Source organism: Cicer arietinum, chromosome 7, assembly GCF_000331145.2.
Source record: "Cicer arietinum cultivar CDC Frontier isolate Library 1 chromosome 7, Cicar.CDCFrontier_v2.0, whole genome shotgun sequence".
NCBI lineage: Eukaryota > Viridiplantae > Streptophyta > Magnoliopsida > Fabales > Fabaceae > Cicer > Cicer arietinum.
This window is the reverse complement of record NC_021166.2, coordinates 22,670,148-22,685,469: the sequence shown is the minus strand read 5'-3', so window position 1 is coordinate 22,685,469 and position 15,322 is coordinate 22,670,148. Positions and strand designations below refer to the sequence as shown.

General features: G+C 25.8%; 1 protein-coding gene across 1 annotated transcript; it reads left to right on the top strand.

The window, feature by feature from the left end:
- Nucleotides 1–4,889: 4,889 nt before the first annotated feature.
- Nucleotides 4,890–6,899, top strand: LOC140921063 (uncharacterized). Its single transcript, XM_073370842.1, has 2 exons — nt 4,890–5,610; nt 6,729–6,899. Exons 1-2 carry the CDS (start codon nt 5,084–5,086, stop codon nt 6,781–6,783), a joined length of 582 nt encoding a protein of 193 aa, XP_073226943.1. The 5' UTR covers nt 4,890–5,083; the 3' UTR covers nt 6,784–6,899.
- Nucleotides 6,900–15,322: the final 8,423 nt, after the last annotated feature.

The window sequence follows — 15,322 nt, the reverse complement described above, 5'->3', positions numbered from 1 at the left end:
TTTTAACCAAGAACTACGTAGCTTTGATTTCTCCATCGCACCGGGAGATACGTAGGAGCAAGATCACATTCTTGTCAAGCACATAAATAAAAATTTCTTTTTTTTGTCCTTTATTTGTTAAGTACATATTTATTTCAAAATCATATTTTAAGTATAGTAATAATTGTTATTCATATTTAATAATAAAGAAAAATAAATATAATTAAGTTAATATTAATTTTGCACAATTAATTATAGGTAACCGTATTTTAACGGATGTCGTAGGGTGCTAATACCTTCCCTACGCATAATCGACTCCCGAACTCAAAATTTGGTTTCAAAGACCATATTTTTTTTATTTTTACTATTTTAAGGGTTTCCCAATATTTTCCCTATTTTAAAATAAATTTTGGTGGCGACTCCATTGAATTCGAGGAAAACTCGAAATTTTAGGCCGCGACAGCTAGTTCCATCAATAGCTTGACTATAATAACCTAGAAGATTTAGAAGACTCGAATGCAGTCATTTTGACTAGTAGGGTGTTCAGGGGAAGTGTGATTCAATGGTGAATTAGTGAATTAAATCCTTCAATTTAAAGAGATGAGACGTAACTACTGTGTTGGTGGTGATCCATGATAAATTATTCGCTTTGCTTCATTGCTTTGATTTAGTCTTTTAATAAACAATTTTTAAAATAAAACACAATTCAACTCTTTCTTCTTGTATTTCTCATTTTACATTTGAGTCCCAAACCATTATGAACAACCACATGCTTGTTGCTTTTTTGATATATATTTCTATTTGATTATATATATCAAGTAAATTATCTATTTGTTTAATATATTTTATTTCTTAGTCAATAAAGCTTTAAAACTTTAAAGTGAAAAAAACATATCAAATTCTTTAGATTTGTAAACATCTTCGACAAAATTTTAGAAACAAAGGACTCATTTAAACTAATTTATAAAAATAAAGTAACGACACTATAACTTAAGTTTTTAGATAAAATATTCAATATATACTTGGAGAAAAACCATGAAAATTCTTAATTTGAAAATCTTTCTTTAAAGAACTTGAGGGCACGTGCACCTTACGAATGTAAAAAAAGGAACAAAGAAAGAAAATCAAAAGCAAAAGAAAAACTATATACTAAATACGTTCAGGGTAATAAATATGTATTATTAACACATGTGGGCTCTCGGTTTTTTCTTTTTTTCTTTAGTTAATTCAATACAGGTTCGATATAATCTTGATTTTGACAAGGATCATCCTTATGAAAAAATCTCTACAAAAGTTGGATGTCCTGAACAATATTTGATTTTTGAATCTGTCCTATAAACTAAAGTTATATATGTTAAATGTAAGAACTATTAAAACTGAACGCCGGTAACCAAACAATTTATAATAAATATAATATTTGAAGAAATGATAATCATAAAAAAATTTTCTTAATTTAAAAAAAAAAATATAAGTAAATTTTTTTTTAGTTGATACTAAAAAAAAAGAGGATAAGTTCAATAGATAAATAAACACTGATAATCAATCAATTTAAAATAAATTTTAGGTTAAATATCACTCGTGACCCCTTAACTTTATTTCAATTAACGTTTTAGTTATTTATTTTTTTCTCTCCCGATTTGGTCCTTTATTTTAATTTTAAGTGATAATTTGATCTTTTATGTTTTAAGATGTCAACAATGTTATCTTTTATTTATTTATAAAAATTCAAAATATTCATCAAAATTTTCAAACAAAATCCATAAAATTAATTATAGTCTTCAATATATTATAAATTTCATCAAATTTGTAACTCAAATATTCAAATAAACTCATAATTTCATTCTTTATTTGATGTTGTTAGAGATGAAATATCGGAGAGAAAAAAAAATAAAAGACTAAAAACAAAAATTAAGTTAAGAAATCACGGGAGATATTTAACATAAATTTTATAATAGAAAGAATCATAATTACAAAAAAAAAACAAATTTGTCTTAATGTATTTAAAACTACAAAAAAAAATAAGACTTCAATATATTACTCTTTATATTATATAAGCAAGTGCATATATACATGCACGCATGTCTATCCGTTTTTGATTACGTTAATGTTGTATATATTACTAAGTTTTTTTTTATTTATTTATAATTTTGATGACTATTTTTTAATATATTTATTAATAATTTAGTATAATTTATAGTATGCACAAATATATTCACATAAAAATATAATGGTAAAAAAATTGATTAAGAAATAATATTATGTACAAAAAGGTCAGCTCCTTTTAAAATAATACATCTTGAGTGTCATTATAAGTGTTTCATTTGAGTTGTGTACATATATTTAGAAAATAATTAATTGGGTTAATTTTAATAATAAAATAAATTTTATTTACTAAAATATCCTTATTAATAATAGTTAATACAATAATTAAATAAGCTGAGATATAATAAATAATAATATTAGTTAGAAAACATAATTATTGTTTTATTATTAAAAAGATAAATAATTTGAAATAAAATAATATCACAAATAGGGATGAGAATAGGCTAGGCCGTCCGACAGGGGCCTATGGCCTGACCTACTTATGGCCTGACCTGTTTAATAAAAAGGTCAGACTCAGGCTATTTTTTAAGTCTATTTATATAAATAGGCTAGGCTCAGACTTGTAAAAAAGTCTATTAGGCCTGACAGGCCGGTCTATATATATTTTATATGTATTTCATTCTCTATTCTTTCTTCTTCTAATTTCCATTGCACTCACTCCAACAAACATGTATGAAAACAACATATTTTTTTATAAAAACTGATATTATTTATTTGTTACTTTATATTTTATAAAAACCAATACTATTTATTTGTTATCTTTATATATATTATTAGTATATAAATTTAGAAACCCTAATTGTTTATTATTACTGAATATGAGTTTGTTTGAGAGGTAATATTTTGAGTTGTTTGAGAGGATTTGTTTTGAGGTAATATTCTGAGTTGTTTGAGAGGTAATATTCCGAGTTGTTTGAGAGGATTTGTTTAGAGGTAATATTCTGAATTGTTTGAGAGATAATAATAGGTGCGTTTGTTTCAATAAAAAATTTATTCTTTTAAACCAAAACTATTTTTTAGGGTTTAAAAGATATTTGTTTCATATTTTAAAAAAATTATTTTGTTAGAAAAATCATTTTTTTATTTAATATATATATACATATACACATTAGTATTGGTATATGGAGAATCATATAAATCGATATGTGTAGAGCATTATGTAGCTATAGATAATTGTTTATTTATTACCTTTAATATATATATGTATATATATATATATATATATATATATTATTACTAAATATGATGTTGCACGAGAGGATTTGTTTGAGAGATAATAATCGAAGTTTGTTTGAGACCATTTGTTTGAGAGATAATAATGGGTGCATTTGTTTTAATAAAAAAATTAATCTTTTAAATCAAAAATTATTTTTTAGGGTTTAAAGGGTGTTTGTTTCATATTTTTTTTTACATTATTTTGTTAGAAAAATTATTTTTAATGTGAATAAGGCTTTTAAATAGGCTTATAGACCAGATCATAATAGGCCGTAGGCCAGACTCAGGCCGAAGAAAAAGCCTATCATAGACCGTAGGCCTCAAAAATTCATCGTAGGCCAGACTCAGGCCTTTCAAAGCCTGGCCTGGCCTGACCTATTCCCACCCTTAATTACAAAGGCAATATTTATACAATATGAGACGAAGGATGTATAAAGGAAGTTACTGTCTTTATACAACAAACTCCATATCTTCAATTCAAAATTCTTAAACTATTCGGTGAAAAAAAATCTTTTAAACCTTTCTCTCTCCTAATTTTATGCAAGTAAATAAAATAAAATAATATATTTAAGCTTTAATTCAATTATTAAATATTAATATTATTAAATTAAATTTCTTGTTCTCATAAGTACGTGAGTTAGTTATGATAGAATTTATTATATTTTTTAAGATAAAAAAAATTAAAATAAGATAATATAAAGTGGTTTAGAAAAAGATAAAGTAGTTTTTATTTAGAAATTTTTTTGGGTCACTTTAAGAAATATCTCTTGATAAGATAACAAAAAAATGTATGTGACAAAAAAAAAGTCGACGAAGATAACTCCTAACAATTAGTAATGTGTGTTGGAAAACTATTCAGAATTTTTTTTTGTTGTTGAGAAATTTAGGGAGTAGTTAAGAAATATAAGGATAAGAGATTGGTTCTAGAGTAAACTTTGGGAAATTTGTTATTTTTTTTTAAATAATAAGCTGATGTGTTAAGTATTTTTAAATAGAAAAACTCAATTAAAAAAATAAAATGAACAATATAAATCTTCGATAAAACAAATTAAATCAGTAGTTGATATTATATATAATTATATAATCAATTATGAGTATTATAGTATTAACTCTTATTTATTCAATTTACTAATTTCTCACTCTATTAAAATTAATTTGTTTAAATATTGAATAACAAAGAATACAAATATAAATTTATTTATAGTAAGAAAAATGTCCTACTAAATTTTAGTCACTTAAAACAAAATCAATTACTAGAAGAAATAAAAAATTATAAAAACTAGTATATGTCTAGAATCGAAAATAAGAAATAATTGAACATTATGAGAATCAGAAGAGATATCTGTTTTCTTTTTCTTCTTTCTGTTGACTCAGCAAATATATCTGTTATAATATATAGGGAAACGCAAACTAAAGTCATACACGGTAGAGATTATAGGGAGATTATAAGGAGATTATCTAGTTAATGGTTTTTTTGTTTGAAAAAAACTTATCTAGTTAATAGTGTATATATAGTATAGAGAGACCTATTCTCTTTACTGTCATTGTATATTTCTTTTGATACTAAACACTTTTATTCCTACCAATGGATAATAACGAAAGAGGCTCAAACAAGGCTTGTGCATCTTGCAAATTTCAAAGAAGAAAGTGTTCTAAAGATTGTCCTTTAGCTCCTTATTTTCCTGCCAATAAACCAAAAACTTTTAGCAACGTTCATCGTTTGTACGGTTATTCCTACATTTCAAAATTACTAAAACGCATAGATGATGGTAAAAAAGATGAAGCAATGACGTCAATTATTTACGAGTCCAATATTCGTTCTATGTTTCCAGTTTATGGATGTGCCGGTGTTATTAATATCCTTCAAAGTAAGTTACATAATGCTACCTTAGAATTAAATTATATACAAAATTTACTAAATATTTTTAAGCAAAAACACCCTTCACAACAAAAAAATCTTGTACCAATGGGTAATAATTCTATTTCGATGCCTTCGACTAGTTGCCAAATTCCAAATGATCCCATATGTAACAATATTGGTGATGGTTCATTTTTTTACGACAATAGTGAAAATAATAATTTTATGATTAGTGACACCATCCCTAATGATGTTAACAATATTACTTCCATTGATTCAAAAAATGAGTTGGAGGAAAATTCTAATTTGATGGCAACTCAAGGAGATTTGGAACATAATTATTTTGCTGTCGATGTCCAAAGGAAGAAGGATGAATTTGGTACAGAATCGAGTAGGTTGTTGCATGGTGAACAACATCCACAAATTACGCAACAAGATGCAGCTAAATCTTCCAGGTATTTATTTGTTCTTTTAATTTCAATTTTTTTAATTTTTACCATAGTAAATTTGGGAGGTTGGTTTTTTAAGAAATAATAAGTTGAGGTGGATTATAAACGAGCATGTTTGTATAGAACAAGATACGACCAAATTATAGCTAGTGGTACTTAACTCTTGAGTTGTCGTTATAGTATGGTATAGTAAGGAGTTGTATGAGTGAGAGAAAATTTATTATGAGATGATTAAATTTAGATAGTTACTATTGAAACTTATTTAAGCATTAAATGACTATATAAAAAATCCACACAACTTTTTGCTTTATTTAAAAAAATTCATCAAATTTAAATTAATGATTTCCATCTAATTGACGTACGTCCTTCAATTTGATGTATTTTTTTTGATTTAATGTATTTTGTTTCATGTTATTAATATAATTTATTATTTTTAATTATAATTATTATTATTTTTATTAATTTTTAGTTATTAGATCCCGAGAAAAAATAGAAGGAAGTTGTTAATAAAATAGAACTAAGTATCTAATTTTTCTGCAAAATAGGATAGAGTGATTATAAGAATATAAATTTATCTACAAATTAGGAGTGAATTGTTAAAATAATATAAGACGTTATTTATTTTGATATATACTTAACTATTTTTAATTTATTAAATAAATAATTATTCAAACGCTAAAATTAAAAAAAAAAAGTTTGAAAACGTGTACGTGGTCGCATCCTCGAAATTCGACCTCATACTGTACCAATAAAAAAAATTATTCAATTGGTCGTAGGTCGTAATTAAAACCTTGAAAAGGTTAAAAAATAGAACATTTTAATATTTTAATATTTTTTGTTATAGCAGTACGTTTTGGTTACATTAAAGAAAAAGTAGAATATAATAATAAAAATTAATCTCATTTCACATATTTTAATTTTAATCAATATGTTACCTCGTGATTTTATTATTATCAATATTTGTGCTATGAGTGTGACTTATATATAATTCTCACTTCCCTGTATTTCTCATATTTTATCTGTCATAGTTTTATTTTTGTTAAATTTGTGTCAATGTAAATCAATTGTGTAGTGTATTTTTGTGTATAGAATTTTATAATGTATTTGGTGGCTCTAATTTGCAGTGTGGGATCAGCTGAACAAGAACATGATAAAAATAGCAAGCATGGAGACGAATGATTCATCTTAAAGGAGGATATAATATAATTTGTATTTTTTTTCTTCATTTTTGACCCAGTTTAATTTGTAGATTTTTGCATTCAAGATTTAATGTTGACGTTGAATATAGTTATTTAAATTGAAGGTGCTCCATTTAATTTATTTTTATTTATAATTACTGTTGATATATTAATTTTTTTTTGCTTTATGGGTGTTCAGTTGTAAATTGACTTGTTAGCGAATGCTAACGTGTTCTAATATATTAGTTATATTTTATCCACGTTGGCTGGGTGGCGGTTTATTCGATCATAATGATGTATGATGATGATGATAATGATATTATAAATTTGTGATGAGAATTTTGAAGTAACCACAAAGTTGATGATAGTGATAATTTCAATTTGTGCTAAAGATGATGTTCTTAATGAGTATCATAGGTTAATGGGGGGAGAAAATAAATATTGAGAATTTGTGAAGTGAATATTATTTTGTCATCATATAGGTAGGGTTTGACAAGCCTAGTGATTTTGGAGAAGTACAACTGAATGACTCTGATCGTGACGGTCTACTATTGAGCCTTAAGGCAATATTGTTAGACCTTTGAGGTATTCGAGTGGGGAATTCCTAGGTGACTTAGAGGTAGCATTTCAAATGTCGGGAGCTACCATACAACACACGTTTACCTCGACTGTCGCGTATATGTGTCTCGAGTTGAGTTGATGGGATTTATGAGGACAGAACCAATTTGAATTGTCCGTCCACCGGGATGGTGGCATAATATCAAGCCTTCTAACCAAGTACTTCATAGTTAGAATGGTACCACATTGTGAAATAGAGTCTAAGCTCATGCATAACATTGTATTTTCTTGTGATTGATGTGTTTCAAAAGCGATAATAACTTTTCTTAGATGATTTGATGTTATAGTGAAATATATTGATTTTCCTTGAGTGGTTTTGACTTTATAATGTTATGTTTTCCTTGAAAAATGTGTGTAATGATACGATTTATTTATGATTAATTGTGTTCTCCTTACTTATATTATATTATTAACATGATTTCAAAACTCAGCTCCTTCCTTGTTTGTGTTTGACTAGTTTGACCTTGCGTTTGTGAAATCGCAGTTGTTATAGGTTAATGAGTCTTGAAGTCAAGTTTGGGAGGAACCCGACTCTGATAGGTGATACCGATAATAAGGGTTATAATTTATAATTTACTTATTTAATTTGAAACAACTTTTTGTATGAAAACCTTATAAGTACTAGTAAGTTTTTAGAATTAAATCAAGTAATTATACTTAAATCAAGCTTATTGAGATTGCACTATTTTATAGGAATAAAGAAGTTTAAAGTTTTCCTTTTGATTTTTGAGAAACATGATATCCTAAATTAAAAATAAAAGTTTTTATTTTCTTGGAAACAAATTTTTATTTATCCGCCGCAAATTTTATAAAAATATGATATAAATTATTATATATATTATTTTTGGGTTTATAGTGTCATATTAAGTAAGAAAATACTACAAATACAACTTAAAAATAACTTAATATTCCAAACCAACATTAAATGTATTAAGAGTATGATACAAAATATGATAGAATAATATATAAATTATTGTCAAAAAATTATTAATCGATCAAGATCCCGAACGTGAATTTGTAGATTTAAATCTCTTAAAATACGTCTAAACGATCCAACCCACACGAAAATCAAAATTTAGCTAGATCACAAAATTTTAGTCCATATAGCTCCCACAAGCTACGGGTTAAACGGACCGACCACAAAATTCAATCTATATATCAAACTTTAAGATAAATAAATCATGAGGTCTCGAATTCGAATATGAAACAAGACGTTCAACCTAACAACATCAATATTTATAAATTGAACTAACAGTTAGAAACAAATATCTTTTTATTTAGTGGTTATTGATATCTATAGCAGTGTCTTTTATATATATATATATATATATATATATATATATATATTAAAATAAGCATAAAATTTTATTTTTTAGAAAATGAAAAAAAAATGCTTCTTTCACTATAAAAAAAAAAAGAGTTTTTACGGTACATTCATAAATTAAAGTATTTTGATACATTTATTCTCTAAACCAATAAATAAATTATCATTTTTATGAATCATTTGTTTACTTTTGTATTTAAGGAAATATCTTTCATAAGAAAAAAAATCATTTTATTATTTATAAATGTTATACTGATTTTTTTATCCATAATTTAGACTTAGTTCAATACCGATCCTATTAGGTGGAATACTATGTCTTTACGTTTTATGATAAAAATATTCAATATTTATTATTATGTATGATAAAAACTCAAAACAAAAAAATTAATGTAATAGATTTCATTTAATTTTTCCATTGGATATTAATTGATAACTATGTGATTTACTATCAAATTGAATGGAGTGCCATGCCATGGTTTCCCTTTTCATCACTTGTCACCAATTTTCTTGTGATTTGCTTTACTACAATTTGCTTGTTATCAATTAGCATGATCGGAAACAGGGATAGTAACAACTAATACTAAAACATGGTGTGCTCTGCTAGGATTTCTGAAAAGCAGCGGATGAGTCAACAGCCACCAAGGAGGAAGAAGATCTCGTTCAGCGTAGCAACACAAAGAGAAAGAGAAAAAAAAAACAATGATACTGATCAAAGTAGTAACAGTCAAGTGGATCCTAAGAAGGGACTTGGTTTCTCCTACAAAGAGAAACTTCAAAAGATATATGTTGATTTCTTACTATCAGAACAACGATCAGAAATCCTAAATATCTCTATCAAAGGATGTGCAATCCCTACTTGCAAAGCACAAGAAACAACGCAATGCAATAGGTATAATACAATCGTCTCTGAACTCTTGTTCTTAAATTTTTGTTTTACCTAATGCTGAGAAATATTTATGTTAGTACAACTTTGTAAACACCCTCTTATTCGAGTTTGTTTTTAGAAAATTTAACCTATTCTTTTGTAACCTAGCCCAGTAAGGGCTAGATCTATCAATAACTTGACTGTACTAAGTTAGAAGGTTCAGAAGACTCGAGCACAGTCATTTTGACTAATAAAGTGTTCGACAGAAGTGTGATTCAATGATGAATTAGTGTGATTAAATCCTTCATTACTTTGGTTTAGCCTTTTAATAAACAATTTTTTAAATAAAACACAATTCAACCCTCTACACTTGTATTTCTCGTTTTACATTTGAGTCCGAAACCATTGTCAACAACCACATACTCAATGTTTTTTTATATATATTTCTTCTTTATTATATATATCAAGTAAATTATCTATTTGTTTAAGATATTTTACTTCTTAGTTAATAAAGCTTTAAAACTTTAAAGTGAAAAAAACATATCAAGTTTTTTAAATTTGTAAACATCTTCTACAAAATTTTAGAAACAAAGGGCTCGTTTAACCTAATTTGTAAAAATAAAGTAATAACAGTATAACTTACGTTTTTAGATAAAAATATTCAATATATATTTGGAGAAAAATCATAAAAATTCTTAATTTGAAAATCTTTTCTTAAAGTATATTTAATTATATAAAAAATAATAATAAAATAGTAAAAAAAAGTACGAGAATTTGAGGGCACATGCACCTTACCAAATACCAATGAAAAAAAAAAGGAAAAAGAAAGAAAATCAAAAACAAAAGAAAACTATACTAAATAAGTTCAGGGGTAATAAATAAGTATTATTAAGAAAGATCACTCTCGTTACCATCTTTATGAAAAAATCTCTACAAAAATTGGATGTCATGGGAATATTTGATTTTTAAATATGTACTGTAAACTATATATATATATTAAATATAAGACCTATTAAAAATGAATACCAGTAACCAAACAATTTATAATAAATATAATATTTGAAGAAATCATAATAATAAAAAATTGTCTTAATTTAAAAAAAATATAAGTAAAACTTTCTTATAGTTGGTATTAATAATAAAAAAAAAAAGATAAGAAATTTATAATAGAAAGAATCATAATTTCAAAAAACAAATTTGTCTTAATGTATCTAAAACTACAAAAAAAAAAAAAAAAAGACTTCAATATTTTAGTCTTTATATTATCTAAGCTAGTGTGCATACATGCACGCATGTCTGTCCGTTTTTTATTACGTTAATGTTGTATATATATTACTGAGTTTTTTTGTATAATTTTAATGACTATTTTTTAATATATTTATTAATAGTTTAGTATAATTTATGGTATACACAAATATATTCACATAAAAATAAAATTGTAAATTTTTTTATTAAGAAATAATATTATGCCCAAATAGGTCGGCTCCTTTTAAAACAATACATTTTGAGTGTCATTATAAGTAATTCATTTGGGTTGTGTACATATATTCAGAAAATGATTAATTGGGTTAATTTTAATAATAAAATAAATTTCATTTACTAAAATATTCTCATTAATAATAGTTTATATAACAATTAAATAAGTTGAGATACAATAAATAATGATATATTAGTTAGAAAAACATAATTCTTGTTTCATTATTAAAAAGATAAATAATTTCAAATAAAATAATATCACATATGCAATATTTATACAATATGAGATGAAGGATGTATCGAGGAAGTTACTGTCTTTATACAACAAACTCTCTATCTTCAATTCAAAATTCTCTTGAACTATTCTTTCTCCTAGTTTTATGTAAGTATATAAAATAAAATAACATCTTTAAACTATAATTCAATTGTTAAATGTCAATTTTATTAGATTAATTTTTTGTTCTCTTAATTGTGTGAGTTAGTTACAATATAATTTACTATTTTTTATAAGATAAAAAGAAAAATCAAAATAAGATATTTTAAAGTAGTGGTATAGAAAAATATCTGTGTTTTTTTTCTTTTTCTTCTTGTTGACTCAGCAAATGTATCCATTATAATATATAGCTGTTAGGGATATGCAAACTAAAGTCATATACGATAAAGATTACAGGGGGATTATAAGGTGGTTATCTAGTTAATGGTTTTTTTCGTTGAAAAAAACTTATTTAGTTAATATTATATATATAATATAGAGAGAGCTATTCTCTTTACTCTCATTGTTTATTTCTTTTTTATACTAAAAATCTTTACTCCTACCAATGGATATTAACAAAAGAGGCTCAAACAAGGCTTGTGTATCTTGCAAATTTCAAAGAAGAAAGTGTTCTAAAGATTGTCCTCTAGCTCCTTATTTTTCAGCCAATAAATCAAAAACTTTTAGTAACGCTGATCGTTTGTATGGTATTTCCAACATTTCAAAATTACTAAAAAGTATAGACGATGATAAAAAAAAAGATAAAGTAATAACGTCAATTATTTACGAGTCCGATATCTGTTCTATGTTTTCAGTTTATGGATGTGCTAGTGTTATTAATATCCTTCAAGGTAAGTTACATAATGCCAAGTTTAAATTAAATTATATACAAAATTTACTAAATATTTGTAAGCAAAATTACTCTTCACAACAACAAAATCTTGTACCAATGGGTAATAATTCTATTTCGATGCCTTCTATTAGTTGCCAAATTCCAAATGATCCAATATGTTAACAATATTGGTGATGGTCCTTATTTTCGTTGGAATTCAATTGTGAGTGGTTAGTCCCACATTGACCAGGAATGGAGGCTATATTGGATAAATAAGGAGAATAACCCATAAACTTAATGCCTTAAGATTTTGAGTTGAGATGTGGTGTCTAAGTCTTTTATGAATTCTTGTTTAACCCATTCCGAATGTTGGGCTCCCTCGGACTCCCCAACAAGTGGTATCAGAGTCCGGTTTGACTTGATGAGGAAGCAAAAAAGACTTGGATCAAGTCTAGTGGTCAATAATCAAGTCTAGTGGTGGGAACTCATAATTGAGGGGGAGTGTTGGAATTCAATTACGAGTGGTTAGTCCCACATTGACCAGAAATGAAGGCTATATTGGATATATAAAGAGAATGAGTCCATTCTTGGGCTCCCTCGAACTCCCCAACAATTTTTACGAGAATAGTAAAAATAATAATTTTATGATTAGTGACACCATCCCTAATGATGTTAACAATTTCCATTTATTCAAAAAATGAGTTGGAGGAAAATTCTAATTTGATGGCAACTCAAGGAGATTTGGAACATAATTATTTTGCTGTCGATGTCCAAAGGAAGAATGATGAATTTGATACAGAATCGAGTAGGTTGTTTCATGGTGAACAACATCCACTAATTACGCAACAAGATGCAGCTAAATCTTCCAGGTATTTATTTGTTCTTTTAATTTCAATTTTTTTAATTTTTACCTTTTCTGTTAGAGTAAATTTTGGAGGTTGGTTTTTAAAAGAATAATAAGCTGCGTTGGATTATAAACGAGCATATTTGTAAAGAAAAAGATATGACCAAATTATAGTTAGTGGTAATTAACTCTTGAGTTGTCATTATATTATGAGAAGATTAAATCTAGATAGTCACGATTGAAATTTATTTAAGTGTCAAATGACTATATAAAAAATTCACATAACGTTTTACTTTATCTTAAAAAAAATACAAAATACATGATGTTCATCTAATTGATGTATTTTCTCTAATTTAATGTATTTTTTATTTATTTAATGTAGTTAGTTTTATGTTATTAATATAATTTACTATTTTTAATTATAATTATAGTTATTATTTTTATTAATTTTTATATATTAAATCCCGAGAAAAAATAGAAGAAAATTATTAACAAAATAGAATTAAGTAGTTAATTTATTTATAAAATAAGAGATAGTGGTTATAATAATATAAATTTATTTAGGAGTGAATTGTTAAAATAATATAACACGTTATTTATTTTTGCATATTTTTAATTATATAAATAAACAATTATTCAATTGTAAAAAAAAAAAGAAAAAAAAAAGTTATAAAACTTATACATAGTCGCATTATCTGGATGCAACCTCTTATTGCACTAAAAAAAATTCTTCAGTTGATCGCATGCCGTGAATAATACCTCTTTGTACCGGTTAAAAAGTAAAACATCTTAGTATTTTTTTTTATATTAAGACATTTTGATTACTAAAAAAAAAGTAGGATATAATAATAATTTAACCTCATTTCACATATTTTAATTTTAATCAATATGTTAGCTCATGATTTTATGATTATCAATATTTGTGCTATGAGTCGACGTATATTTCTCACTTCCCTCTATTTCTCATATTTTATCTGTCAATGTTTTATTTTTGTTAAATTTGTGTGAATGTAAATCGATTATGTAGTGTATTTTTGTGTATAGAATCTTATAATGTATTTGGTGGCTTTAATTTGCAGTGTGGGATCAGCTGAACAAGAACTTGATAAAAATAGAAGTATAGAGATGAATGATTCATCTTATACGAGGATATAATATAATTTGTATTTTTTTCTTCATTTTTGAACCAGTTTAATTTGTAGATTTTTGCATTCAAGATTCAATGTTGACGTTGAATTTAGTTATTTAAATTCAAGGTGCTCCATTTAATTTGTTTTTATTTTATAATAATTGTTGATATATTAATATTTTTTCTCTTTATTGGTCTTCCAATTTGGTTCAAATTATGTTCTTATTTTTTATGATGACAAAACTGTATTTTTTTTAACAACTTTTATTTTAGATACTTTAATTTCCTCTTACTTAAGACTCCCTTTAAGTCTAAGTATTTTTCTCCCCACATTATCAAACATCTTTCTCCTTCTTTTGTCATCAAATAAAAAGACTTGAAAGTGAAACTTGGCTTTTTCTTTTTTTTTTTTTTTAATTTGCCTTTTTTTTGTGTGTGTGAATATAATGCAAAATAACATGAATATAAAATTTATCCAAAGTATGAAACTAAACTACTCTAAGGTTGACACAAAATCAGTTAGGTAAAAGACTAAGGTTTAGGTTTTTCTTGATGAAGTCAAACCTATCTTCAACTAGTAGTTTGGGGAATATGTATGTACATTGATTTGGGTATCTACAAACTGGATATTAAGCACACCTTCTTGAACAAAGTCCCTAATGAAATGATGTTTGATTTCTATGTATTTATCTCTACAATGAACTACAGGGTTTTGGTTAGGCAAATGGCAGAGGTGTTGTCATAATAAATGGGAATGTTGATTTCTAGGATTTTGTAGTCTTCTAGTTGATGCTTCATCCAAAATAGTTGAGAGCTACAACCAACTGTTGAAATATACTCAGATTCTATTGTTGACATGACAATTGTGTTTTGTCTCTTACTTGACCAAGAGATTAGTTATATAACCATTTAGAAAAACACTTTCAACATCCATTTGAAATAATATAATGTTATTATTTGTATGAAAAGAAAGTAGGATACAAATAGCTTTTAACCTGACCACTGGAGAAAATGTCTTAGTGTAATCAATGTCCACTTGTTAATTGTAGCCTTGTGCGACAAGTCTTGCTTTGTTTTTGAATACTTCACCTTTTTTCATTTAGCTTGTTTCTGAAAACCCACTCGTTCCAATAATACTTTGGTCTAGGTACTAGATCCTAAATATCATTACTCTTAAATTCATTTAAATCTTCTTGCAC